Below are 25,462 nucleotides of genomic sequence, written 5' to 3'. Positions count from 1 at the left end.
ACTGTTTTTCTTCAAGTACTTCAAAGTTCATAATATCCTAAGAAATTACACTGCTGAGTAAATAGCTCTGTAGCAGAATATATCTAGCACTATCTCAAAATTATAGCCAACTACTTGGTATATACCAACTCTGACAAAAATCTTATCTTTCATGCAAAAATAAATCTAATTCTTTAGCTATCTAAAAACTCCAAACAAAAATCATAGATGTTGACTAATTTTATCCAATGAGAATAGTACCTAAAAGTAACACCATGGAATGAATTTAACATATGCATGTAATTCTTAATAAATCATAGAATAGTAATAAAAGGACCAGTCTAGTCTTTTATCTTCAACACTTCTGAATGAGTACCTACTCTGTGTGAATGGGTCATTGTAAACATTCTAGTCAACTATTATGACTCAAACACAGCATTGTGGATTCTTTGCAATTTAGATTCTTATAAATTATTTTCTTTTACTGCCCCTCAGAAGTCTTTGCAAAACCATAAAACACAATTCCTCTCCCAAAGCACCAGCCCAGTTATAAATGCCATGGGAAGCAAGAACACAGTGAAACCTAATTTTATCCTCACACAAGATGTAATACCAAACACCAGGTTGAAAATGAAAAAAATTAGCAATTTGGTCTTTGGGCTACAAACAGCTTGAGCTGTTTTAATGTGCCACTGTAAGATATAGTGTAATCATAAATTTGAAAAGAAGAATGCTCTGCTTTTAAAACAAGAATGGTGGGGGGAGAAAAGAAAAGAAAAGAAACAAAAATGATCCAAAGTCAACTCCCACGTTTAGCATTTGCTGGATGTGATCTTGACAAATTATTTCAATTCAGTCTCTTCACCAGTAAAATGGGATTGATCCCCTAGGTTACTCAAGAATTAGAGAGGTGGGGCACAGTGGCTCACGACTGTAATTTCAGCACTCTGGAAGACCCAGGTGGGTGGATTGCCAGAGCGAGACCTTGTCTCTAAAAACAGCCAGATATTGTGGTAGGTGCCTACAGTCCCAGCTACTTGGGAGGCTGAGGCCAGAGGATCATTTGAGCCCAAGAGTTGGAGGTTGCTGTGAGCTATGACCATGGCACACTACCAAGTGTGACAAAGTGAGACTGTCTCAAAAAAAAAAAAGAATTAAATGAGAACATATGTAAAAACAGCGTCTGGTCCATAAATAGTATCAAATCCCCAACCTTCTCTATTTCAATCCTTTAATATCTCTCTCTCTCAAGCTCACACACTTCAAACTTTTGATTAAATTTCACATTAGACCCTATTCAACCGTTGAAAACACAAATCATAACAAGATATAAATTTAAAAACTGACTTAAAGAACTATTTCATGTTACAACAGTATTTCTTGATATGCTATTTATCTCATCATATTAAGTAATGTTTTAATTTACTTTCTAACCACAAGTAAAGAACACAGAAATGAGGGAATAGGCTCTGGTAGTAGTATAAACCTATAATCCTAGCACTCTGGGAGGCTGAGCTCAGGAGTTTGAGACCAGCCTGAGCAAGAGTGAGACCACATCTCTACTAAAAATAGAAAAACTATCTGAGGGTGGTGGCACACAACAATACTTTCAGCTCCTGAAGAGGCCAAGGCAAGAGGATTGCTCAAGCCCAAGAGATCGAGGATGACGTGAGCTATGACACCAGGGTAAGAGAATGAGACTCTACCTCCGAAAAAAAAAAAAAAGAGGAATGAGGGAATAAAAACCAATGTAACTGCAAAATTAAAATTCAAATATTAAGGAGCTAGTAACAAACATTTAAATAATCTATTTTTGTATATACCGACTTAAAATTTGGATCTTAATACTATAACATAATACTATGTATATATCCACAAAGAAAAATCAACTTTAAATACCAGTATCAGGAAAATAAGAAATTAGAAATTCACTTATCAGGGCAGCACCTGTGGCTCAGTGGGTAGGGCGCCGGCCCCATATACAGAGGGTGGCAGGTTCGAAGCCGGCCCAGGGCAAACTGCAACAACAACAACAAAAAAATAGCCAGGCATTGTGGCAGACGTCTGTAGTCCCAGCTGAGGCTGAGGCAAGAGAATCGCCTAAGCCCGGGAGTTGGAGGTTGCTGTGATGCCATAGCACTCTACTGAGGGCGATAAAATCAGACTCTGTCTCAAATAAAAAAAAAGGAAAGAAATTCACTTACCAACTTTAGAGAGAAGATTCACTATACTTAAAAGTAATGAAAATAACAATTAAGATGACTAACCAATTTGACGGTTTAAATAGTTCTGTACTATTGACATTAAATTTCCAGCACTGAAAAATAAAATATAAAAAGATTACTGATTTTTATATAAGGAATTTATGAAAATTGACTAGGGCAAAGCACTTGAAAATAGGCAAAAATAAAATAAAGTAATTTCTGAAGAAACAAACTACAAACCAATGAGAAATATTTAACAGCACTGATAAAGGAACTCACTTGAGTCACTGAAAACACATGTAAACATCTCTCTTTTTTTTTGGAAAACAATTGATACACAGAAAGTATTTAAATGTTCAAGTCTTTAGAATAAGTAATTCCATTTCTGAAATTTAATCCTACGAAACTAATTCTAAACAGTTATATGCAGTATTGATTTGTATTTGTTCATAAGGCAATAGGTAAATTCTCTTCTCCTATTCCAAGCCCTGGTAGGCCCTAGCCTGAAGGTCTTTTGTGTTACTTTATAACCAGCAATTAGAAGACAATCCCCTGTGCAGGATTCTGTTTGAGACTATCCAGGGCCAAAAAAGCAGTTCCACAGGACTGTACAAGAGAGGGAGGGGATGGGAACAATGAAGGCAGTGGAGAGGTGGAAGCAGAGAAAAGGAGATTAGAGGATTCAACCACAGCAATATCAATAACCCCATCCTCCTCTAGGGAGCTTAGGGATAGGAGAGGATAATAGAAAGAGAATGGCAAGAACTTTACTTTTGAAAAAATTCTGTGTAACATGGACTTGAAAAAGCCTCCAGACTTATAAAAACGGGCATGTCTATGACAAGCAATTTAGGTGAAAGACTGGAAAGCCCTATGTTGATAAAATTTTAGAATGTATAAAGCTCTGCAAGGATTAGGGATAAGGGGAGGTGTGAAGTAGGATGATGACCAACTAAACTGGTGAGAACACAACATAAGTGTGATTTTAGTAAAACAGAAGTATGATATGTCATGGGTATAGCCTTGTGGAGTTAGGACTCATGCCCACTATATTTACAATAGAAAAAATAGAAATATCTGATATTAAGGAGGGAATGAGGTAAATTATACTGTGTATTTATACTAACTCTTATTCTTATGTTACAGTTAACAGCTATAAAATTGCATGGACATACCCATCCACAATCCTACCAGAATTTAAGTTCAAAGAGAGCATAGTTATTTCTGCATTTGCTACCTAAGACAATAGGTACAGAAATACAGAAATACCACGCACATGGGTGTGCAAAAAACATTTGGTGAATAAATATAAAATCCATCATGAGGGGAAGGGATAGACATTCCAAATGATATATCAACATTTTCTTTTAGTAAAGAAACATTAGTGGGGTTTTTTGATGTTGATTTTTCCATTTTCTAAAATGTCTCTGAGAAAGTATTACTTCTATGATGGGAAAAACTGACTAGGAAGGAGTTCCCTTTAAATACCTTAAGACTTTCCTACATTTTCAAAACATCCTTGGTATGTTCTAGAGTAGATTTAACCAAAAGTATAAATAAAGGAAGCAGACGTAGGTTATCTTGAGTGGGTAGGAAGTGGAAAAAGCACACTAAGGCTTTTTCCTCTGTAGCTTAGTCAATATACAAAACTAAACTTCCTTAAAGAACTTTCAATGTACTGTTATTAACACCCCAACACTTGGCTTTAACAAAACTCTGAACCACAAAATAACACTGTCCTAAAAACAAATCACTGATTTAAAGTATTCTGATGATGCCCCAAATCACATGAAAGGCGGTGAATGAACTTTTTTGCAAATCTCCCAACAAAGGCAGAAAAGTGAGGGGAAAATTTTTTTAGCTTTGTAGTATATTAACCACAACTTTTAAACTTCTGTTCAGAATGATCAAATGCCATCAATAGTCAACTTCCTAGATTTAGTTCTAACTAAATGTTTGCATTTGTGTGACAAACATGCTAATTAATTAATCTCTTACTGAAAATGAAAAAAAAAAACAAAAAAAAAAAACAGACACTCAGGAATTCAAGTGTTATACTTTCCAAGCTGGAGATCACTTCACAACTGCATATGCAACAGTACAAAGCATCAAAAACAATCCTGTTAACATGTACACTTAGCTTTTTACCTAAAATTACACATTTTTAAATAAACAGACTAAAATTTCTAATTTTTAACATGGAAAATGGTGTATGAGGTATATCAGGCAAATTATGCCACCATACAGTATCACAACTATATATATACACAAACCTTTAATTGTTTACCATGTACAAATATTTTGTTGTTTTTCAATTAAAAATCTCAAATTTTCAAGTAGGAAAATATTTTTACTATGTGGTAAAAAAGGAAATCTGTAACACCATACAGTATGATCTAACCATAAAAGCAAAAATCAAACACACAAACTAGAATATTGTAAATGGTAATAAATCCTTATCTCTGGAGGAAGGGATTGATTGCTGGTGATTTTTATTTCCGTTCCCCCCACCAACATCTTAATTTTTATACTGAGAACATATTCTACAAATTTTAAATAATCTTTTGTGTGTAATTTAAGGACAGTTACAAAAACTAAGGTGGAAATAAATGAGGTTTACAACTCACATAATTTAGTCAGAATCAAATTAGCATGTAGCTATTAACAATGACTATTAAAGGCTCTTATACAAAAGGAAAAGTATGCTTTCAGAGTCATTAAATTGCCATCACAAATATATTACAACTATAGTTGCGATGCTGTATGGTGGCTACTTTATTAGAATAAGGCAGTTAACTATATTCTCACTAATAGCTTTTCACTCTTATTTATTGTAGTAGCACAGCTAGTCAAAGAATTTAACTATTTTGGAAAAACTCAGGGAAAATAAGCAGTTTCTCTTTCTCTTTCATACGCATGATACCAAAACCAAATTTAATCTATTAAAGATCTTTAAGATATGAATTTGGGCACTAAATTAGTTAACAAATTTAAGGAGCTACAAAATGGGCCTAAATTACTAATAAATATAAAGCACCAAAATTATGGACACTCAATATAGATCCAAACATACACTAACAGTCTCTGAAATAAACCAGACTATTTACCGATATTTCAAGATACTTACAGTAAACGCTGACTTCAAATATTCTCTTGGCAACTAAAGTACTCAAAGATCAAGACCATAAAAATATTTCTGAAAGATATGCTGATAAATAACAAAAGAGAAGATAAAGTTTTTAAGGGCAGAGATTCCAATTTTCATAATAATCAGATATTAAAAGCACCACAAACCAAAAAGACATGACTTTAAAACCCCAAAATTCTGTGTTCAGCAATAGCAAAAGAATTATGGTTAGTAAAGTATGCTAATGAAAGAAACCACAAAAAGGAAGGTGCCTGAGATAATTTTCAAAAGGAAGTAGTAAACTTGCTGTAGCATCACTTTTAACACCATTTTAATAGAATAGTCTGAGTCAGCAATCATCCACTGAAATGTGTGAGCTAAATGTAATTTTAAATTTTCTAGTAGCCACATGAAAAATATTGTCATTTTTGTAATAAATTTTCAAAATCCACTGTGTATTTTACATATAGCACATACCAATCTGCAAGTTAATTTTTCATCAGAAACATTTGATCTCTATTTGAGTTTCATAAAAGTTATAATAAAGTAGATTCACAAAGACAAGTTGTTCAGGGCGTACTTTAAACTTTTCAAAAAACTAAATCAGGTGTCATTTAAAAATTTTAATTAATTAGTGCTCAATCACACGGCTAGTTGATGAACAGTACAAGTCTAAGTGCTACACGCTATCAACTGACAAATTAATCAAAGACAACTTGTACAACAGTTTGGTATTCAAACAGAATGGAAGTATCTGCTAAAACTGTTAATGTAAACATGGCATGATGTACATAAAAGAGAAAATGGATAAAAACTCAGAAAAAAATACTGAATTTGATACTTAGATTTGCAGCATTTATCTGTATTCATAGGGAATGATTTTGGATGTGAGGGAAAAACCCTCTATTATTCCAATCTTCTTCCACAACTATAAAATAACAAATTCAGGGCAGTTTCTATCATCTGTTTTCCTGTGAGACTAAACAGCTGCATCACATCCTCATATACAGCAGCAGAAAGAATGTAAAAAGAAAGTAAATTAATTTTTAAAAATTACTGCTGCTGCAGAGTAAGGTATTAGAGAAAGAAGGTATAGCTTCCTTGTTGCAGTAGTTACCTACATGAGAGAAGTATCTGAGGGGACATTAACCTAGGCGTTAAGAGACTGGCTATATATAGGCTTGGAGCCCGTAGCACAGTGGTTACAGTGCCAGCCACATACACCTACCCAGGGCGACATAGGTCTCAAAAAAAAAAGAGAGAGAGAGAGAACTATGCAAACTAGTACATGTAATTAGAATGATAGGAACCAAGTTTCTTTTTTTGAGGCAGAGTCTCATTGTGTCACCCTTGGTAGAGTACCATGGCCTCATAGCTCACAGCAACCTCAACCTCTTGGGCTTAAGCGATTCTCTTGCTTCAGCCTCCCAAGAAGCTGGGACTATAGGCGCCCGCCACAACACTGGCTATTTTTTTGTTGCAGTTGTTATTGTTGTTTAGCTGGCCTGTTTAGCTGGGTTCGAACCCGCCAGTCTCAATGCATGTAGCTGACACCATAACCACTGTGCTCCAGATGCCGAGCTGGAACCAAGTTTCTTACCCTTGCAGAAAGATATACAGAAAAGGGGAATGCTAGAATGAGTTTTACACTGAATCAGAATCAGCGGTATCAATGTGAACTCATGATTTTCGGCGGTATCAATGTGAACTCATGATTTTCGATATACGTAGATATATCAACATAGATGTATACACACAGAGAAACACAAACACACATATGTAATTCATAAATATTTCCTAACTGCTATAGTCTGTTCCTTTCATCTGTCAAAAACTTATCCACAATGTAACAGTGTGGTCTATATGAAGGAATTAACACCACCATAAAAACAGCTTGCCAAAATAGGTTCACCCTCCGCCATGTGAGGAAGCAGCAAGAAAGCCCTCATGGATGGTAATGTCTTTATCTAGGATTTCTCAGACTCTAGAACAGTGATTTTCAACTGGCATGCCATAAGAGGATCTTACATAACACCGTAAAAATTTTAAAGATAGGGCGGCGCCTGTGGCTCAGTCGGTAAGGCGCTGGCCCCATATACCGAGGGTGGCGGGTTCAAACCCGGCCCCGGCCAAACTGCAACCAAAAAATAGCCGGGCGTTGTGGTGGACGCCTGTAGTCCCAGCTACTCGGGAGGCTGAGGCAAGAGAATCGCTTAAGCCCAGGAGTTAGAGGTTGCTGTGAGCTGTGTGAGGCCACGGCACTCTACCGAGGGCCATAAAGTGAGACTCTGTCTCTACAAAAAAAAAAAAAAAAAAAAAAAAAATTTTAAAGATAATTAAGTTATTTTCAGAAAAAGTTGAAAGCACAGTAGGTGTTTATTGGTTTTTTTTTTTCAATCAACAATGTGCTGTAGAAGTTTAACATAGGTTCAAGTGTGCCATGAGATAAAAAAGGTTAAAAATAACTTCTCTAGAACTATGTGGAAACTAATTTCTGTTCTTTACAAATTTCTTATAGCAACACAAATGGACTACTAAGATATTAATTCTTCACTGGAAAAAGCCTGAATAGCTATGAGCACCCTTGGCACTCCATCTTTTTGTCTGAATACCATTCTACACTAAAAGCATGGCTGGTGCAAAATCATAGTGGGGAAGTAAGAAAGTGAACCTAGAATAACTTGTGCAACAAATAAAGATGTCATCAAAAAAATGATAGGAACATGTTAATAACAAGGACACAAAAGGCAGCTTCTAGCCAAATTTGGGACCACTATTACGTTTGAAAGTACTTCATAGGTCCAGGCACCATGGCTCATGCCTGTAATCCCAGCACTCTGGGAGGCTGAAGTGGGTGGATTGCTTGAGTTCAGGAGTTTAAGACCAGCCTGATTAAGAGCAAGAAACCTGGCAGCACACGTAGGTCAGTAAATAGGGCTCCAACCACATATACCCAGGATGGCGGGTTCAAACCCGGCCCAGGCCTGCTAAAACAATAATGACAACTGCAAAAATAAAAACAACCGGGCGTTGTGATGGGCACCTGTAGCCCCAGCTACTTGGAAGGCTGAGGCAAGAGAATCACTTAAGCCCAAGAGTTGGAGGTTGCTATGCGCTGTGATACCATAGCGTTCTCACCAGGGCGACAGTTGAGGCTCGTCTCAAAAAAAAAAAAAAAAGGGAGAGAGAGAGAGAGCAAAATCTCTAAAAATCAGCAGGGCACTGTGGTAGGCACCTATAGTCCCAGCTACTTAGGAGACTGAGGCAAGAGGATCACTTGGGTTGAGGTTGCTATAAGCTGACATTCTGTCTCAAAAAAAAAAAAAGTACTTCACAGTGAAGAGCTTTCTAAAAAGTATTACTATCCAATGAAGATATGGGGGGTGGGGGATTATTTAGCTAAGTAACATTTAGCTAAGTACTGGTTGTTGAAGTCAACTTTACCTATAAAGATAACTAACAGATGTTTAAAACACTGACATAAAGAGGTATTCACACCAGGTAAATTCTCAGTAAAGATTTGTGAAAGCCTGTAATAACAACATTTATGGGTAGCACAGCAGTTTTACTTCTGCATTAAAATGATAGAAAATGGCTGAGAATGTCATCATAAAAATCAAATGCTTGCCAGCAAAGTATCACTATGCTCCCCCACTTACGTGTAAGAAAAAAATCTGTGGAAATACAAAGAAACTGGTACAATCCAACACAAACAATTTGTCCACCAAAAGTAAAATCTAAACTAGCACCTCTGTGTAGTAAGGTGCCTGGTTAAGCAGAATACTTAAGTTAAAAGTCTACCATTTAAAAATTGCTAATGGGGCCAGGCAGGGTGACTCATGCCTGTAATCCTAGCACTCTGGGAGGCCAAGGCAGATGTACTGCTCAAGGTCAGGAGTTTGAGACCAGCCTGAGCAAGCGCAAGACCCCATCTTTAAAAAAATAGCTGCAAGTAGTAGTGGTCTCCTGCAATCCCAGCTACTCAGGAAGCTGAGGCAGGAGGATCACCTGAGCCCAAGAGTTTGAAGTTGCTGTGAGCTGTGACACCATTACACTTCACACCATGGGCAACAAAATGAGATTCTTATCTCAAAAAAACAAAAATAAAATGAAAATAAAAATTATTGGTGGCTTTTTTTGTGTGGGTATAAAAGAGCAATGCACCTAAGAGCCATTTTCTTGTTCTGTAAAGAACCACTTGAGTGGCCTTTCTGAATCATGTGATTAAAGCAAATAAACCTTGAAGAAAGGATATAACAGGCTCTATTTTTGATTTAATATAGGCTGTCCTTACCAGTAATAGTAAACATTATGTAATAATATAGACAGTACCCAGGTTATGAATGAGATAACTTCCGTAGTTCTTTTTTTTTTTTGAGACCAGAATCTCGAGCTGTCACCCTGGGTAGAGTGCCGTGAAGTCACAGCTCACAGCAACCTCAAACTCTTGGGCTTAAATGATTTTCTTGCCTCAGCCTCCTGAGTAGCTGGGACTACAGGCACCCGCCACAATGCCCAGCTATTTTTTAGTTGCAGATGTCACTGTTGCTTAGCAGGCCTGGGCTGGGTTAGAACCTGCCACCCTAGGTGTATATGGCCGGTGCCCTGCCAACTGAGCTATGGACACCGCCTGTAGGTTTATTCTTAAGTTGAATTTGTATGCAAGTTGGAACAGGTACCTTTACCTATCACCTATAACAGCTTCCATTCTAAGCTTGCATTCTAAGTGCAAGTAATATATAAGTTGGATTTGTGTAACTCGGGGACTACCTGTAATAATAAGAGAATGAGGGCGGCGCCTGTGGTTCAGTCGGTAGGGCGCTGGCCCCATATACCGAGGGTGACGGGTTCAAACCCGGCCCCGGCCAAAATGCAACCAAAAAATAGCAGGGCGTTGTGGCGGGCGCCTGTAGTCCCAGCTACTTGGGAGGCTGAGGCAAGAGAATCACTGAAGCCCAGGAGTTGGAGGTTGCTGTGAGCTGTGTGAGGCCACGGCACTCTACCGAGGGCCATAAAGTGAGACTCTGTCTCTACAAAAAAAATAAATAAATAATAAGAGAATGAGTGTAGAAGTATGCATAAAAGGCCAAAAACTTCTGGTAAGCAACTGAGACTCTAAGACCTTCCATTTTAAAATTTAATGTTATTAGAAACCCTCTGATAGACTTCAAACAGCCCCGAATGAAGTCCATGGACAGAAAAGTTTCCCCTATCCTGAACATACACAGTAAGCAAACTCAACTTGAAAGAAAGGAGAATTAAAGTCTAAATCAAGATTTGGGAATTAAAGGACAGGTGATTTGCCTGTATAGTTGAATCTGAAAACCCCCATCCCCTCAGCTACTCTGCCACAACAGGAATATTCTGAGAAATCTCCCATATTTTGAGGTGAGATGTGGTATGCCCAAGTAAGGATTACACCAGTACGAAAGAGTATGAGATTGTCTGGCCTCAATGAACCATTTTAGTATGAAGAAATCCAGAAATCCATGCCTATGGGATGATACACTCATTAGTCTGTACTGGTAAGTACACAAGCAAATGAAAAGATTTGTTCTGTAAAATCTCAATTCAGTCAAAAGGCTGCACTCAAGGAACCAGAAGGCCACATGGAACCCAGAGGCTGCCCACCCAGCAGGTTTCCCACCCCAATGGGGAAGATAGCCATCGAGAAACAGAAATTACTTCCATCATCTTTAATATACTTTCATTTATACCAAATGCTCCAAGCTAAATAAAATAGCACCAACAAGATAGGTCCCCCAAATTTAAGCATATCATATTAATACCTTACTTATTCAGACATCACTTAGTAGAAATACAACCAAAGGCCAACAAGACATGAGCAGTACAAATTAAACAGACTAAAGTTGGTGGCACCCAAAGCTCAGTGGGTAGGGCACCGGCCACATAAACGGAGACTGGCAGGTTTGAACCCAGCCCAGGCCAGGTAAACAACAATGACAACAACAACAACAACAAAAGAAAACCAGGCATTGTGGTGGGTGCCTGTAGTCCCAGCTACTTGGGAGGCTGAGGCAAGAGAATCGGTAAGCCCCAGAGTTTGAGGTTACTGTGAGCTGTGACACGACAGCACTCTACCAGGGCAACATAGTGAGACTGTTTCAAAAAAAGGGGGGAGGGCTGAAGGGCAGCACCTATGGCTTAAGGAATAGAGCGCCAGCCCCATATACCAGGAGTGGCAGGTTCAGGGAGTGGCAGATTCAAGCCGGCCCCAGCCAAAACTGCAAAAAAAAAAACAAGCTAAAGTTAATGAATTTGACCCATACTTATTCCTCTTCAAATCATTAAAACCAATATTAACAAAACTGACACTTGAGTTGCTCAGTACAGACAAAAATCAGAAATAACTATTAATAAGGAGCTTTATACAAATTAGCCAGTAGCAGCAAGCACTGACCACCATTATACTAGAAGTTGGGACAAGAACTATTTTTTCAAAAACTTAGTATAGGAGTATAAAGGAAAGATGTTCCTTACCCAACCAGCCAGATGTATTATTATCTAATATTATAATTGATATTCTTGGTCATTCTCTGCAAAGATTTGATCCTCTATTTAAAGGAATAAGAAAATGATAGAGTTTTACAAAATTGTTAATACTTTGTAAACAAACTTCAGTTATATAGAAATCTTACAAGGGGTGGTGGAACATCTTATTCCCATAATAATACCAAATAAATTAAACATTCCAGAGGATTGCAAAACATCCTTACAGAATTTAAAAGAGCTTTCTATTTGCAATTCAAACAAGAGAGCCAAATCCTTCTCAATAACACATATGTCACAGTAAAGAGTGAAGAAAAAAAAAAAAAAGGTTAACGAGATAAAAAAAAAATTAAGGGAAAGGTGTTAATTCACACAGTATGAAGAACTAGCTAAGCATAAATCCAATCTCCAAAGTAGAGAAAACAAAGTTACATGAAAATGAGCAATCTTTATACACAGAAGTCTTGTAGATAACATTAGCAAAAACGTTAAGAGTATAGCCATTCAATTTGTTTCTATTAGATGGAAATGATATCATATATCAACTGCTAGAATATTCTCTCTTTAAACACTTAAGTCTAAACAGAAGTAAAATAATTCTTTGTGATAAATGAAATAGCATCTTAAAAACTCTGAACGCACCAAGAAACTAATAAAACAAAGCTGTCATCCTCCACCTTACAGACTCTATGCATGTACACTGCCTAAAAGGCTGCTTAAATGGAGATTTGTTTCATGAAAAAGTATAAAAGATGTAAGATACTCTATGATAAATTATAGTTGCTAAATAGAACAAAAGGAGTTAGAATTCCACTAGACCTCAAACTCTTTTCTTCAAGATGTTTTAATTAAAGAATACTTTACAGTAGAAAAAACAAGGTCTTGGATAGACCATATGATCTTAAGTCAATAAGCCTGAATTAGTTTCCTCAAATGTTAAAATTTTTAAAAATCTGTTTCATATTGTAAGAATTATAAACAATATGGGCAGAGCATTGTGCCTGTCACAGAAAAGGGGATCTTATTAGGTAGGTTAACAGTTAATAATTATTAATGCTTTTCCAGACTAATTACCAAAGATTTTGAAAACACTACTTAAATACAAAGCCTGAAGAAAGTATATGCAGTATTTGGGCTTTTTGTTGTAGAAAAGTCCATTTTGACCGCGTCCTAGAAACAATATAATTCAGAACTTTCATTGTAATGGAATTTTATTTAAAATTTGGCTGTCTCCTAAAGTAACAAGTAAAAATAGTCATTTAACAAAGAGATGCTCCGGGCGGCGCCTGTGGCTCAGCAGGTAGGGCGCCGGCCCCACATGCCGAGGGTGGTGGGTTCAAGCCCGGCCCCGGCCAAACTGCAACAAAAAAATAGCTGGGCGTTGTGGCGGGCGCCTGTAATCCCAGCTACTTGGGAGGCTGAGGCAAGAGAATCGCCTAAACCTAGGAGTTGGAGGTTGTTGTGAGCTGTGTGACGCCACGGCACTCTACCAAGGGTGATAAAGTGAGACTCTCTCTACAAAAAAAAAAAAAAAAAACAAAGAGATGCTCCACTTACAAAGTATATATCACCAAATTAACATGCAAATATGAATGCCAGAAATCATAGGAGAGAAACTGTTGAAACATCAGCACATGGCCAAGCACAGTGGCTTACGCCTCTGGGAGGCCGAGGCTGGAGGACTGCTTGAACTCACGAATTCAAAATCAGCCTGAGCAAAAGTGAGAACCCGTCTCTACTAAAAATAGAAAAACTAGCCAGGCATGGTGGCAAATGCCTGTAGTCCCAGCTACTCAGAAGGCTGGGGCAAGAGGATCACTTGAGCCGAAGAATTTGGTGTTGCTGTGAGCTACGATAACACACAGCACTTTACCCACGGCAACTGAGTGAAATTCTGTCTTTAAATAAAAATAGACAAGAGGATATGCTATAGGTTATGCAAAAACTATAGGGGACTTAAACATTCATGGATTTTGGTATCTTGGCAGAGAGGGACAGAAAGAAGGGGTATCTTCTACCCCTTGAAACCAATCCTCTGTGGATACTTAGGGATGACTATATGGGAAATGGGTGTGGAAAGTCCCAATAACATTGTAATATGATAATGATGTCTAGGAGCACATCAGCATATTGAAGAGATACTCTGTTGCTTTCCCAATTTACTTTAATCCATGATGATATACCAGTTCAAGTAAGGAGATTATCTACATAGATCCACAGAGATGAATACATCAAGTTATTTGGCTCAAAACTTTAGCCATAAAAATCATCTTATTATGCTAAGCAATCCATTAATGTGCACATCAAAAATGACTGGATTCACTAATTACTATTATCTCCCTTTTTTGATTTACACGTTAGTCTGATCAACACAAGACCATCTACCATGTATATACTAACCAAAACCAAGATATTTATCTCTGAGAAGTTGAATCTTGGCTGCACAAAAGGCATCCATAGAAATGGGAGTATGGGTGGTGCCTGTGGCTCAGTGAGTAGGGCGCAGGCCCCATATATCAAGGGGGGGGTTTTCGAACCCCGCCCCAGCAAAACTGCAACAAAAAAATACCTGGACGTTGTAGCAGGCGCCTATAGTCCCAGCTACTCAGGAGGTTGAGGCAACAGAATCACCTAAGCCCAAGAGCTAGAGGTTGCTGTGAGCTGTGATGCCACTGCACTCAACCAAAGGCGACACAGTGAGACTTAAGAAACAAAGAAAGAAAAAGAAGACAAACTCACCCTTTCTGATCCTTTCCTGGCATAAGAAGCTTATCTGATACCAGTTGGCTTATATCAAGGCAAATACAAATTGTTAATTCTTTTTTTTTTTTTTTTTTTTTGAGCAGAGTCTCACTTTGTTGCTGCCGGTAGAGTCCTGTGACATCACAGCTCACAGTAACCTCAAACTCCTGGGCTTAAGTGATTCTCCTGTCTCAGCCTCCCAAGTAGCTGGGAGTACAGGCACCCGCCACACACCTGGCTTTTTTTTGAGACAGAGCCTCAAGTTGTTGCCCTGGGTAGAGTGCTGTAGCATCACAGCTCACAGCAACCTCCCAACTCCTCTTTCTTAAAATATTATTAAACTGAAAAATAAAGAAAGAAAGAAACATTATTAAACTGTTAAATTTCTTAGCAACACTTAAAACTCCTGGGAAAACTATTTGAAGACTCTTTTCTAAGACTCACTAAGCACATTCATTTAGCACAGCACCTTTAATACAGTAATTAAACAAGGGTCAAGATTCAAGTTACAACATTAAAAAGTACACTCTTTGCAACAGTCCATCTGGAAAATCTAAATTAATACAAATTAAGATGGAGATAATATATTATTAATTACATTGACCACAAAACCAAGCAGATTACTGACACTTTCTCTCATATGGAAAGTATAAATGGGCGGCACCTATAGCTCAGTTGGCAAGGGCGCCAGCCACATACACCTAGGGTGGTGGGTTTGAACCCGGCCCAGGTCTGCTGAGCAACAATGACAACTGCAAGCAAAAATAGCTGGGCATTGTGGCAGGCGCCTATAGTCCCAGCTACTTGGGAGGCTGAGGCAAGAGAATCACTTAAGCCCAAGAGTTGAAAGTTGCTGTGAGCTATGATGCCATAGCACTCTACCCAGGGTAACAAATAGAGACTCTGTCTCAAAAAAAAAAAAAAAAGAAAAGAAAGATAATATAAATAACCAATTTTTCTTTTTAAATTTTGAGACAGAGTCTCACTATGTCACCCTCGGTAGAGTGCTGTGACGTCACAGCTCATAGCAACCTCAAACTCTTGGGTTCAAGCGAACCTCTTGCGTCAGCCTCCCAAGTAGCTAGGACTACAGGCGCCTGCCACAATGCCCAGCTAGTTTTTGGTTGTAGTAGTCGTTGTTTTTTGTGGAAGACCCTAAACCCAGCAGCCCAGGTATATGTCGCTGGCGCCCGAGCCACTGATCAATTTTTTTAAAACCACATACAGCCAACCACTGTGGCTCCTGCCTGTAATCCCAGCAATTTGGGCAGCTCAGGCAGGAGGATCACTTGAGGCCAGGAGTTCAAGACCACCCTGGGCAACACAACCAGAGCCGACTGTTTAAACAAAACAGCCCACGGGTGGTGCCTGGGGCTCAACGGAGTAGGGCACTGGCCCCATATGTCGGAGGTAGCGGGTTCAAACCCAGACCCAGCCAAAAAAAAAAACACAACACAGCCAAAGCCCACCTTTTAAACAAACAAAAAAAAGAATAGAAAAAAAAAATTTTTCTTTTCTTTTTCTTTTTTTTTTTTTTTTACACAGTCTTTTACTCTGTTGCCTCAGCTAGAGTGCCACAGTGTCAAGACTCGCTCATAACAACCTCAATTCTTGGGTTCAAGCAATCCGCCTGCGTCAGCCTCCTGAGTAGCTGGGACTATAGGCACCCCTCACAACACCCCTGGCTAATTTTTCTATTTGTAAGTAAAGACAAATACTCATTCTTGCTAAGGCTGGTCTTGAATTGAGCTCAAATGATCCTCCCACCCTGTCTGCCAGAGTGCTAGAATTACAGGTATGAACCACCACACCCAGCCTATAAACTTTCTTTTAAATAACCTAATTTGCGGGCACATGCATGTAGTCCCAGCTTTTCAGATGACTGAGGCAGGATCACTTAAGCCCAGAAGTTCAAGGCTGCAAGTAAGTTATGATCTTACACTCCAGAGAAAGACATTATCTCAAAAAAACAAAAAATACACACAAAATTAAGTCTGCCACCTGTCAACAGCATATCCTCTTTCAAATAAAAACATTATTAAGAGGTTCTCACAATTTCTCCTCAGACTGACAAGATCCCCTTTTAAGATTTGATAAATTCTTAAGATGATTAAAAAAAAAAGCTCCTAAAATCCCCAACTTTAAGAAATTTGAAATACTCAATTTGTAACATGTGACAATTTATGGCTTTCAAAATAAACATTTAAGGTATCTTTTGTTATATTTTACATAACACCTTAAATTTTTCTTTTTTTTTTTTTAAACAATAAACATGTTTTTATTTCTTTTGTAACTTTTAAAATGTGAACATTCTGTAATTCAGCCAGTTTTTACTTCCAGGTAACTTCTTCATTGGGTCTCAATTCCCTTTTAAATATCATACTCTTGTTCCGGAAGACAGTTAGCTTTTCATCATTCTTTCTGACTAGATAACATCCAATGACAGATACCAGGGGAACAAGTATATGAACCCAGTGGTCACGCACAATTATAAGTAAGTTCACCATGATTGCTGCAACCCCGCTGCCGACAACAACCCCACGACCAAGGTTGGGGGAACGAGCTCAGCCACCAGCCAGCAGAAACCGCGACAAATTTTTCTTTTTTTTTTTTTTTTTTTGAGACAGAGCCTCAAGCTGTTGCCCTGGGTTGAATGCTATGGCATCACAGCTCACAGCAACCTCCAACTCTTGGGCTCAAGCGATTCTCCTGCCTCCACCTCCCAAGTAGCTGGGACTACAGGCACCTGCCACAACGCCCGGCTGTTTTTTGGTTGCAGCCGTCATTGTTGTTTGGTGGGCCCAGGCTGGATTTGAACCCGCCAGCTCAGTTGTACGTGGCTGGCGCCTTAGCCGCTTGAGCCACAGGCTCTAAGTCAACACTTAAAATTTTTCAAAGTACCTTCAAATAGTATTTCAGTTGTTCCTCAACAACCCTAAATTAGTAAAACGTGTTGCTAACAAATCAGCATTACAGGATTACATTCCCCAGTCAAATTCAAGAGAATTGGATAACCTAGAACTCGAATGTTCTGCCTTGATGCTCCTTTTGATTGAAGAGTATTCTACACAACAGTGAACTTTCCAAAACCAAGTAGATTAGACAAAGCATATATAAATAATTTCGGCTTAATACCATCAGAATCATATACAAGATCTACCAAAAGGAATAATACTTTCCAGGTACATGCAAAGGAGACAAAACACAGCTCTTACTCGATTCTAGAAATAAACAGTTCAGAAAGGCTGACATTTGGGAAAGGTCATGAAATTAGCATGTTAGGCAGAAAACAGGTGGAGCTAAGGAACTTGAAAGCACCAATAACATCATGTTCAACTCCTACGTTCCTTCTCTTAGAATAACAACAGTAAGAGTTTTGCTATATGATTTTTCAAGCAAAAATATACACAAACCCAAGCTGGGTGTGTTGGCACGCACTTGTAATCCCAGCTACTTGGGGAGGCAGAAGATGTCTTGGGCCCCAGGCCCAGGAGTTCAAGACCAGCTTGGGCAACACTGTGAGACTTCATTTCTTAATACACGCATATCATACACACACACACTAAATACATGCATACCATATACACAACACACACAGGCAAATCAAACAAAATCTTGAGCCCCCCAAAACAACAACCTAAAAAAAAAAAAATGCTGCATGATCAGTATTTCCGTCCTAGATGCTGTCCTCTACATATTTTACATATATTAATTCATTTAATCATCACAACCCTATGAAGCAGGCACTCTTTTACAGATAGGAAATTGTAGCACAGAACTTGCCCAAGGTGACACAATCCTATACCTGAGCCTTGATTTGAAATAAGGCAATCTAATTCTTAACTACTATGTTATACTGCAGGAAAGTGGCCTCTTCAAACCTAAATTGAAGTCATATTAAGTCTCACTTCTTCCTGAACATCAGATAGATCCTATGTTAAACAAAAACCGCAAACAAAATGAAAGTTACTAAAATGTATTGACATAATTTAAAGAACTGTTATGGCAAAGACCTAATAGTTGTAATTATGAATGATTTCATGGTATACTAACATTTTCAGAAATGATCATTTGAGTAAAACTACCCTTGCTGCTTTCACAACTTTATCTAAAAAATTTTAAAGCTACCAGAAAATCCAGGTAACAGGTCTAGGATGACATCTGAAATGAAAGCCCAATTTTAGTTAAATGTTTCCAATAGAGATAAGCTAGGATGAATTTCAAAATGACCGGGATCTAAGCACTAAAATTTGAGTATAAAGAAACGAACTGTCAGCCAGATGCAGTGGCTCATAACTGCAGTCCTACCACTTTGCAAAGTGGCAGGATGATTGAACCCAGAAAGCAGAGACCCCGTCTCGACCAGAAAAAAAAAAAAAAAGCCAGGTGTGGTGGCAGAGGCCTATAGTATAGTCCCAGCTACTCTGAAGGCTGAGGCAGGAGGACTGCCTGAACCCAGGCATTGGAGATTTCATTGAGCTATGATGACACCACTGCACTCTAGCCCAGTCAACAGAGTGAGACCCTGACTTAAATTTAAAAAAGAAGAAGAAATTAATTGTCACCTGGCAACAACAGATTTCCTGTTTGTTTTACACAAAAACTACCACTTTTTCCAAGTTTTTAAACTAGTTCTCAGGCTGTGTTACTTTGGATCAGAGAAAAGTTGAACAGGAGAAAAAGAAATCACTTACACCCAGAAGACTAAGTAAGAAGTAACTATATAACTAAAAAGAAAAAAGAAAAAAAAGCAAAGACAAAAAAAAAAAAAAAAAAAAAACCCTACCTAAATCTAATTCTTAATTCCTTTACCACAAAGTTAATTCCTATAGGTAATAAATCTACATATACAGTGTTTAGAATCAAATCTTACCTAACCAAAAATCAACCTGTTTCTAATACTAGCCTGTTAAAAAGGAGCAAAGGATTATTTCAAACAAGTCACCAATTATTCTTCAATTTGCAAACAACTTGCCCTTACGTAAAGGTAAAGACGTGACCTAAATTCTTCACATACTGCAATCAATGACTTTGAGGATTTAAAAATAAACTCAAAAAAAAAAAAGAAAGGCTATGTTAACCACTGTGATAAAAATGTGTCAAATGGTTTATGAAGCGAGTGTATGATGCCCCATGATCGTATCAATGTATACAGTTATGATTTAATAAAAAATAAATAAATAAATAAATAAAATAAATAAAGGGAGACCAAATGGGAAAAAAATAAATAAATAAATAAAAATAAAAATAAAAATATAAACTCCAGACTATTCCCTGAAATCTAGAATTCCTGAGACAGAAAGTTACTGCAGATTTTTATCCTAAAAAATAAAGAATAGGACACAAATTTAAAAGGAGGAAAAAATTGTCAACATTCAAATGAGGAGATTCAGTTCAGTAAGTTACTTTAAGAACTATACCAAATCCAAGAAGAGCTAGAGCCATATGGAGCTGACCTGGATGCAGACCCCATCTTGGAACCAAGCCCCTCTGGGTCCAGCATAGATCAACCCAACCTCAGTGATGCTGCCCAACACGAATGGCTGACTACTTTTTACGGTAAATTGCCAAAGCAGGGGTATTCAGTAATTGCAGTTATTTCTATTTTGCTCAAGAAAGTCGTAGTCCTAGTACAAAGAAATGATAAATGTGTGAGGTGATGGATACGCTAATTACCCTGATCTGATCACTATGTACTCCATGAATATGTACAATTATTATTTGTCTATTAAAGACTGAAATTAAAATACCAAAAAGAAAAAGAAAAAGAAAAAAAAAAAAGAACTATACCAAAGAAGTTATGGATTTTTAATCACAGAAACATATTTCTGCAGCATTCTAAACTTTTCACAAAAGAGACAAATCTTAACTTACTAAAAAGCCAAAGGAAAGTAAGCACTAAGTATATAGGAGCTTTAAAAAAAAATTATGATTTGACCTCCCCTTTCAGGTAGATCTGAAAACAATGTCATCAATACATATCAGGTGAACTTTTTAGAGACAATTTTGGGGGAAAAGTGCTTAAAGTAAATAAGCAATCTTTGTATAAATATTTTTAAAGCACTCTTGCTTTTATCTCTTGGTTAAAAAAATAAAAATAAAAAATAAATATAGCAAATTATGCTACCTTTCTTAAAAAAAAAAACAAGATCCATCCTTCGGAAAGTAACAAACTCTACGGAGCCCAGAAATAACATTTTCTCATCAAGGCACCTAGGTATTAAAATCAAGGCATAGCAGTTGACTAATAAAACCAGATAAAGAAATCTGTGTCTCATTTAAGACATCTCAATTATCACTTAAAATCTTGTGGTATCAAAGTATTACCTAGGTATTATTTACTAAGAATTGATGCTTGTGTTACTAAATAGCATACTGTGAGTCTAAAGACAAGCTTAATAAATAGTAGTTTGATTTGCATACCATATTCACCCATTCCCCAAAACCTATTTATATCTCCATTTGAAGTGATATAATCAATATTAAAAAAAAGAAGCCTGAAATTTGCCATGACTAATAGGACCCAATTTCTCCAAAAACTTGAAAACCACTGCCACACAAAAAGTGTTGTTTCATTTGAAATTACTAATTAGCCAGACTACAAATGCTTTGACATCTCACACATTATTAGATCCTAACCAGTTTAATTTTTGTTCTTCACCAACCTAAACAAGATATTTACCTGCTCTATGATTTCAGTTTTCTTATTTATCAAATAAACAGGCAGGATAAACCTAAGATTTCTCCCAGTTTTAACACACTGAAGACTTTTTACTCAACAACTGAAGTTATTTCTCCTATCTTGCTACAGAAAAATATGTATATTAGAAGCATGTATTAGTGAAAAAGCTTTTCCTTTTTCTCAAAGCTTTAAAAATCCCTAGGCCTGTCCTTTAATTTGGATCCAAAGACAAAAGTTCAAACAATGTCCTACTGAATGCTTTATTAGGGATATACTACAAGTGTCCTGGTCAACAGAACAAAAAGACTGCCGTAACTTACTGCTATGAAGGATCCCTGGACTAGGATAATCATTTTTAAGACCAAAAATAAAAAATTGTAAGGGCAAATGACATGAAGTTTCTAAACCAGGGTACCACTCAGTGAGCTAGAATTCGCTACTTCTAGTTTGGTTCTGCAGCAGTGAACTGGCTTTAAAATAATATGCAATATAAGATTTTCCTTAGTTTGGTCATGCTCATGCCTAAATAGAGAAGTCCAAAAAGTTATGAGTTCTAAAAGAAACTGGGATGCTCAAAGTTCTTATCGTGACATTAGATAAACTGAATTGTCCCCACTGCACAATAATCAGAAAATTCCAAGTGATAAAGGAAAAACATACACATTACATTCTGATGTCTTAAAAGTGAAATAATTAAAGCCAACAAAATTAATCTCTTAAGTACCCAACACTTAAATGAGTCCTATCTTATGAAAGGTAACCAATTAAGAAAAAAATTGTTTAAAACCACCGATTCAAATACACAACTACAACAGAAGAATAAAATTCTAGTTATCAGTAGCAAAAGGCATCAATGGTACAATAAAGAAATAGATTCCTGCCTGTAAACCAAAATTAATCAGACCTAAGAGTTTTAAGTATGAATGACCAATAGGATTAAAGTTACAGTACAGGTCGACAAGTTTCTCTTTTAAAAAAAAAAAAGGGGGGGGGGCAGCGCCTGTGGCTCAGTGAGTAGGGCACCGGCCTCCATCTACTGAGGGTGGTGGGTTCAAACCCAGCCCTGGCCAAACAGCAACAAAAAAATAGCCAGGCATTGTGGTGGACACCTCTAGTCCCATCTACTCGGGAGGCTGAGGTAAGAGAATCACCTAAGCCCAGGAGTTGGAGGTTGCTGAGAGCTGTGTGACACCACAGCACTCTACCAAGGGCGTTAAAGTGAGATTCTGTCTCTATTAAAAAAAAGAAAAAGAAGAAGTAAAGAAAACAAGGGCTCGGAGCCTGTGGCTCAAGCGGCTAAGGCACCAGCCACATACACCTGAGCTGACAGGTTCGAATCCAGCCCACCTGCCAAACAACAATGACACCTGCAAACAAAAAACAGCGGGCGTTGCAGCAGGCACCTGTAGTCCCAGCTACTTGGAGGGACTTGAGCCCAGGAGTTGGAGATTGCTGTGAGCTGTGATGCCACAGGCAACAGCTTGAGGCTCTGTCTCCAAAAACAAAAAAGAAAAGAAAAAAAGGACTCCAAACCTTTCCAACTCCAAACCATTATAAAATGAATGTGTAGTTTTAATTTCACATTGCCTTAGAAGTTCTCCATTGTTAAGTGTAAAACTTAAAGTATTATGTTTCTAAAGAGCCTGTCAGTTTCTAAGTTTACTTCCACATGCTGTGTTAATTTCCTTTTACATTTGATATGGCCTTGGTCATTTGGAAGCTGACATTCAAAGGGTTAAGTATTAATATATTAGTTCATGAATAAAATAAGTTCTGAGACCATTTGGATACTTTTACATCCTATTTCACCTTGGTCTAGTTCTTGGCAAGAAGAGTACCCTTGGCATTTTTCATGTATGTATAATATAGCTGACTTCTTTCCCCTCAATTTAACTCTGCTTCTATCAATTCACCTATGCCTGGTGAGGGAAACATTCAAGCAAGCTGTTACAAGTAGTCAAGACAACAAGCCCAACTCAGCTACTTAAACCTAGAATGTAATGGTCAACCAGAATGACACATCATTATTTACACCAAGAGAGGTTAGAAAAGGAAGCATTGTGACTCCTTTGGACTCTTGGGAAAGCTTAGCTTAAAAAAAAATCTTACAATAGGATTAAAATAATGTTGATAACATTATTACTATCAAAATACACAATTTTGTGTGGACTCCTGTACTATTCACTGTATAGTGAACGGACAGAAGACATTCATTTAATGCACAAAGTCTGAGCAAGGCTGAAACTATAAACCACAAGCATCATTAGGTGGAATAACATATAACATTTACTAGTATCTTGCTAATACCAAGGCATTTAACCAAAAGGAGCTGGAAGTCTTTTTTACACTTATTTCATACAAAACGCCCTTGCAACCATCTAGTAAGATATATCCAAAGGAACAAGGTCGGTCTTACTTAAAAAGAATAGCCTGGTCTCAAGAATATAAACAGGCTCCACACATGAGGGCAGATCCTAACTGCAGAGTCTCTGATGAGGCCGAAATGCAGAGTAAGAAGCCTCTGTACTTTCCTAACTCAAAAACTTCCCCACTAATTCCGAGTTTCCTCTTAGACACTAAAGTAATGAGGAGGAGACAATTAGTTTGTACTAAAATGACCTTCACCACCTCCTATACCTAATAGCAAATCCCTTCAGCTACTAGTAATTCTTATCCTATCCCAACACCTAGGCACAGGCTGCACATTATCCTCCTACTTACCATCTCTTTTCAAAAGTTGGCCTCCCCTCCTACTGAGAGTCAAACAGAAGATGACATGTAAAGGGTAAACTTGATAAACTGGCTCAACCGAGCCAAATTTGGGATCCAAACGACCATAAAATAAAGTAGGTGGGGTTTTTACCTGCAGTTCACACCAGGCGACTTCCACTGTAGTTTCAGTGTCCAGACCTTTATAGACCGTCTTAAAGGAGCCTCTGCCGATTTCGATGTCAAACTTGAGAAAGCGGCCATCGTTGGACATTCCCACGGCCTTGGTCTCCAGTTCTTCGATGTCATCCTGTTGCTGGCTCCGTTCCTCCTGTGGGTCCTTCGCGCTGCCGCCGCCGCTGCCACTTCTTGCCGGCGGAGGCTCCTCTTTGCTCCCCACAAGGTTGGGCTGGGAAACCGGGCGGTCTTTGCTGGTACTGCTGGGGGCAGTGGAGGCGGCAGGACCCGCGACAGCTTGGTCCCCAGGAGCAGCAGCGGCTGGAGGCTGCTGGGCGACCTGGGAAGCCGCGGAGACAGTCAAGGTCTCCTCCCGGTGGGGCTCTGGCGGAGCACTCTGAGGAACAACCGCGGAAATGCTGGGCTGGGGGAGAGAAAGGGGGAGGCCGGGCACCTCCAACGCAGTAGCATTGGAGTCGCAGATAACGCTCCGGCGGAAGAAGCGGTGCTCAGTGGTGGTAGTGGTCGCGGCCGCCCCACGGCTGTCCTTGTCCATAGTGTGGCGGCGGCGCCGGTACTCCTCGGTCCTGCCACCCCCAGCGTCGCTCGCCGCGGCCCCCAGTTTCTCTCCCACGGAGGAATCGGAGCTGGAGCCATTCTTGGGGGCAGGCGCCGGTGGCGAGAGGAACAGGGAACTGTGAGTGCTGCTCTGCTTCTCTGAGGCGCCGCCAGACATGGTTGGTCCGCTGGAGTGAGGCGAGCGGGCTCGGATTTGTCAATGAAACGAGGGTGAAGGTCCGCAGGGTACCGCTCCTACGGCGGGTTCGGGCCGGCGGGACGACTCCTCACTCAGCACTGACAAGCCGCCCCGAAGCAGAGGCGGGACACCGGGCCCAGTTGTGGCGGCTGCTGGCACCGAGGCTGCTGCGACTCACGAGGCAGGCTCGTCGGCGGGCGATTCGGGAGCGGAGCCACGGGGGTTAGCGCCGCACGGTCCGCATCCATCCTGCGGCGAGCGGCGGTCGGACAGGCTGTGGCAGCACAGGCGCCGCAGTCATGAGGGGCAGGGCAGGGCAGGGCAGGGCGCCGGCAGAGGCGAAGCGGATGCGGCGCGGATCAGCTCGCACCGCCGCCGCTCGCCGCGCTGGGCGGGCTAGGCCCAGAGGGCGGCGGCACCGCGAAGAAGCGACGAGCTCCGACGCCCGGGCGGTGGCAGCCCCAGGGCAGAAGAGTGGGAGGGGCCGAGGCAGGCGAGGGAGGGCCACGACCCGGGGCTCCCGGTCACTCAGGCGGTCGCCTCCTCCCACACGCGCCCCCAGCAAGGGGACCAGT

The 25,462-nt window shown here is 39.2% G+C and overlaps 2 protein-coding genes across 5 annotated transcripts in view; both read right to left on the bottom strand.

Moving 5' to 3' along the window:
* The window catches only part of WNK1 (WNK lysine deficient protein kinase 1), a 163,546-nt gene extending 138,675 nt beyond the window's left edge, over nucleotides 1-24,871 (bottom strand). For all 4 annotated transcript variants that reach the window (XM_053557119.1, XM_053557114.1, XM_053557115.1 and 1 more), the window contains exon 1: nucleotides 24,108-24,871. In XM_053557119.1, the coding sequence (XP_053413094.1) occupies nucleotides 24,108-24,866 (759 nt within the window). In that variant the 5' untranslated portion in view covers nucleotides 24,867-24,871. The remainder of the gene's footprint in view (nucleotides 1-24,107) is intronic.
* LOC128562307 (NADH dehydrogenase [ubiquinone] 1 beta subcomplex subunit 1-like) lies at nucleotides 16,695-17,155 on the bottom strand. Its single transcript, XM_053557142.1, has one exon. The coding sequence runs from the start codon at nucleotides 17,067-17,069 to the stop codon at nucleotides 16,893-16,895; it is 177 nt and encodes a 58-aa protein (XP_053413117.1). The 5' UTR covers nucleotides 17,070-17,155; the 3' UTR covers nucleotides 16,695-16,892.
* Nucleotides 24,872-25,462: the final 591 nt, after the last annotated feature.

Source organism: Nycticebus coucang, chromosome 12 (genome assembly GCF_027406575.1).
Source record: "Nycticebus coucang isolate mNycCou1 chromosome 12, mNycCou1.pri, whole genome shotgun sequence".
Taxonomy (NCBI): domain Eukaryota; kingdom Metazoa; phylum Chordata; class Mammalia; order Primates; family Lorisidae; genus Nycticebus; species Nycticebus coucang.
This window is presented reverse-complemented; position numbering and strand designations above follow the sequence as displayed.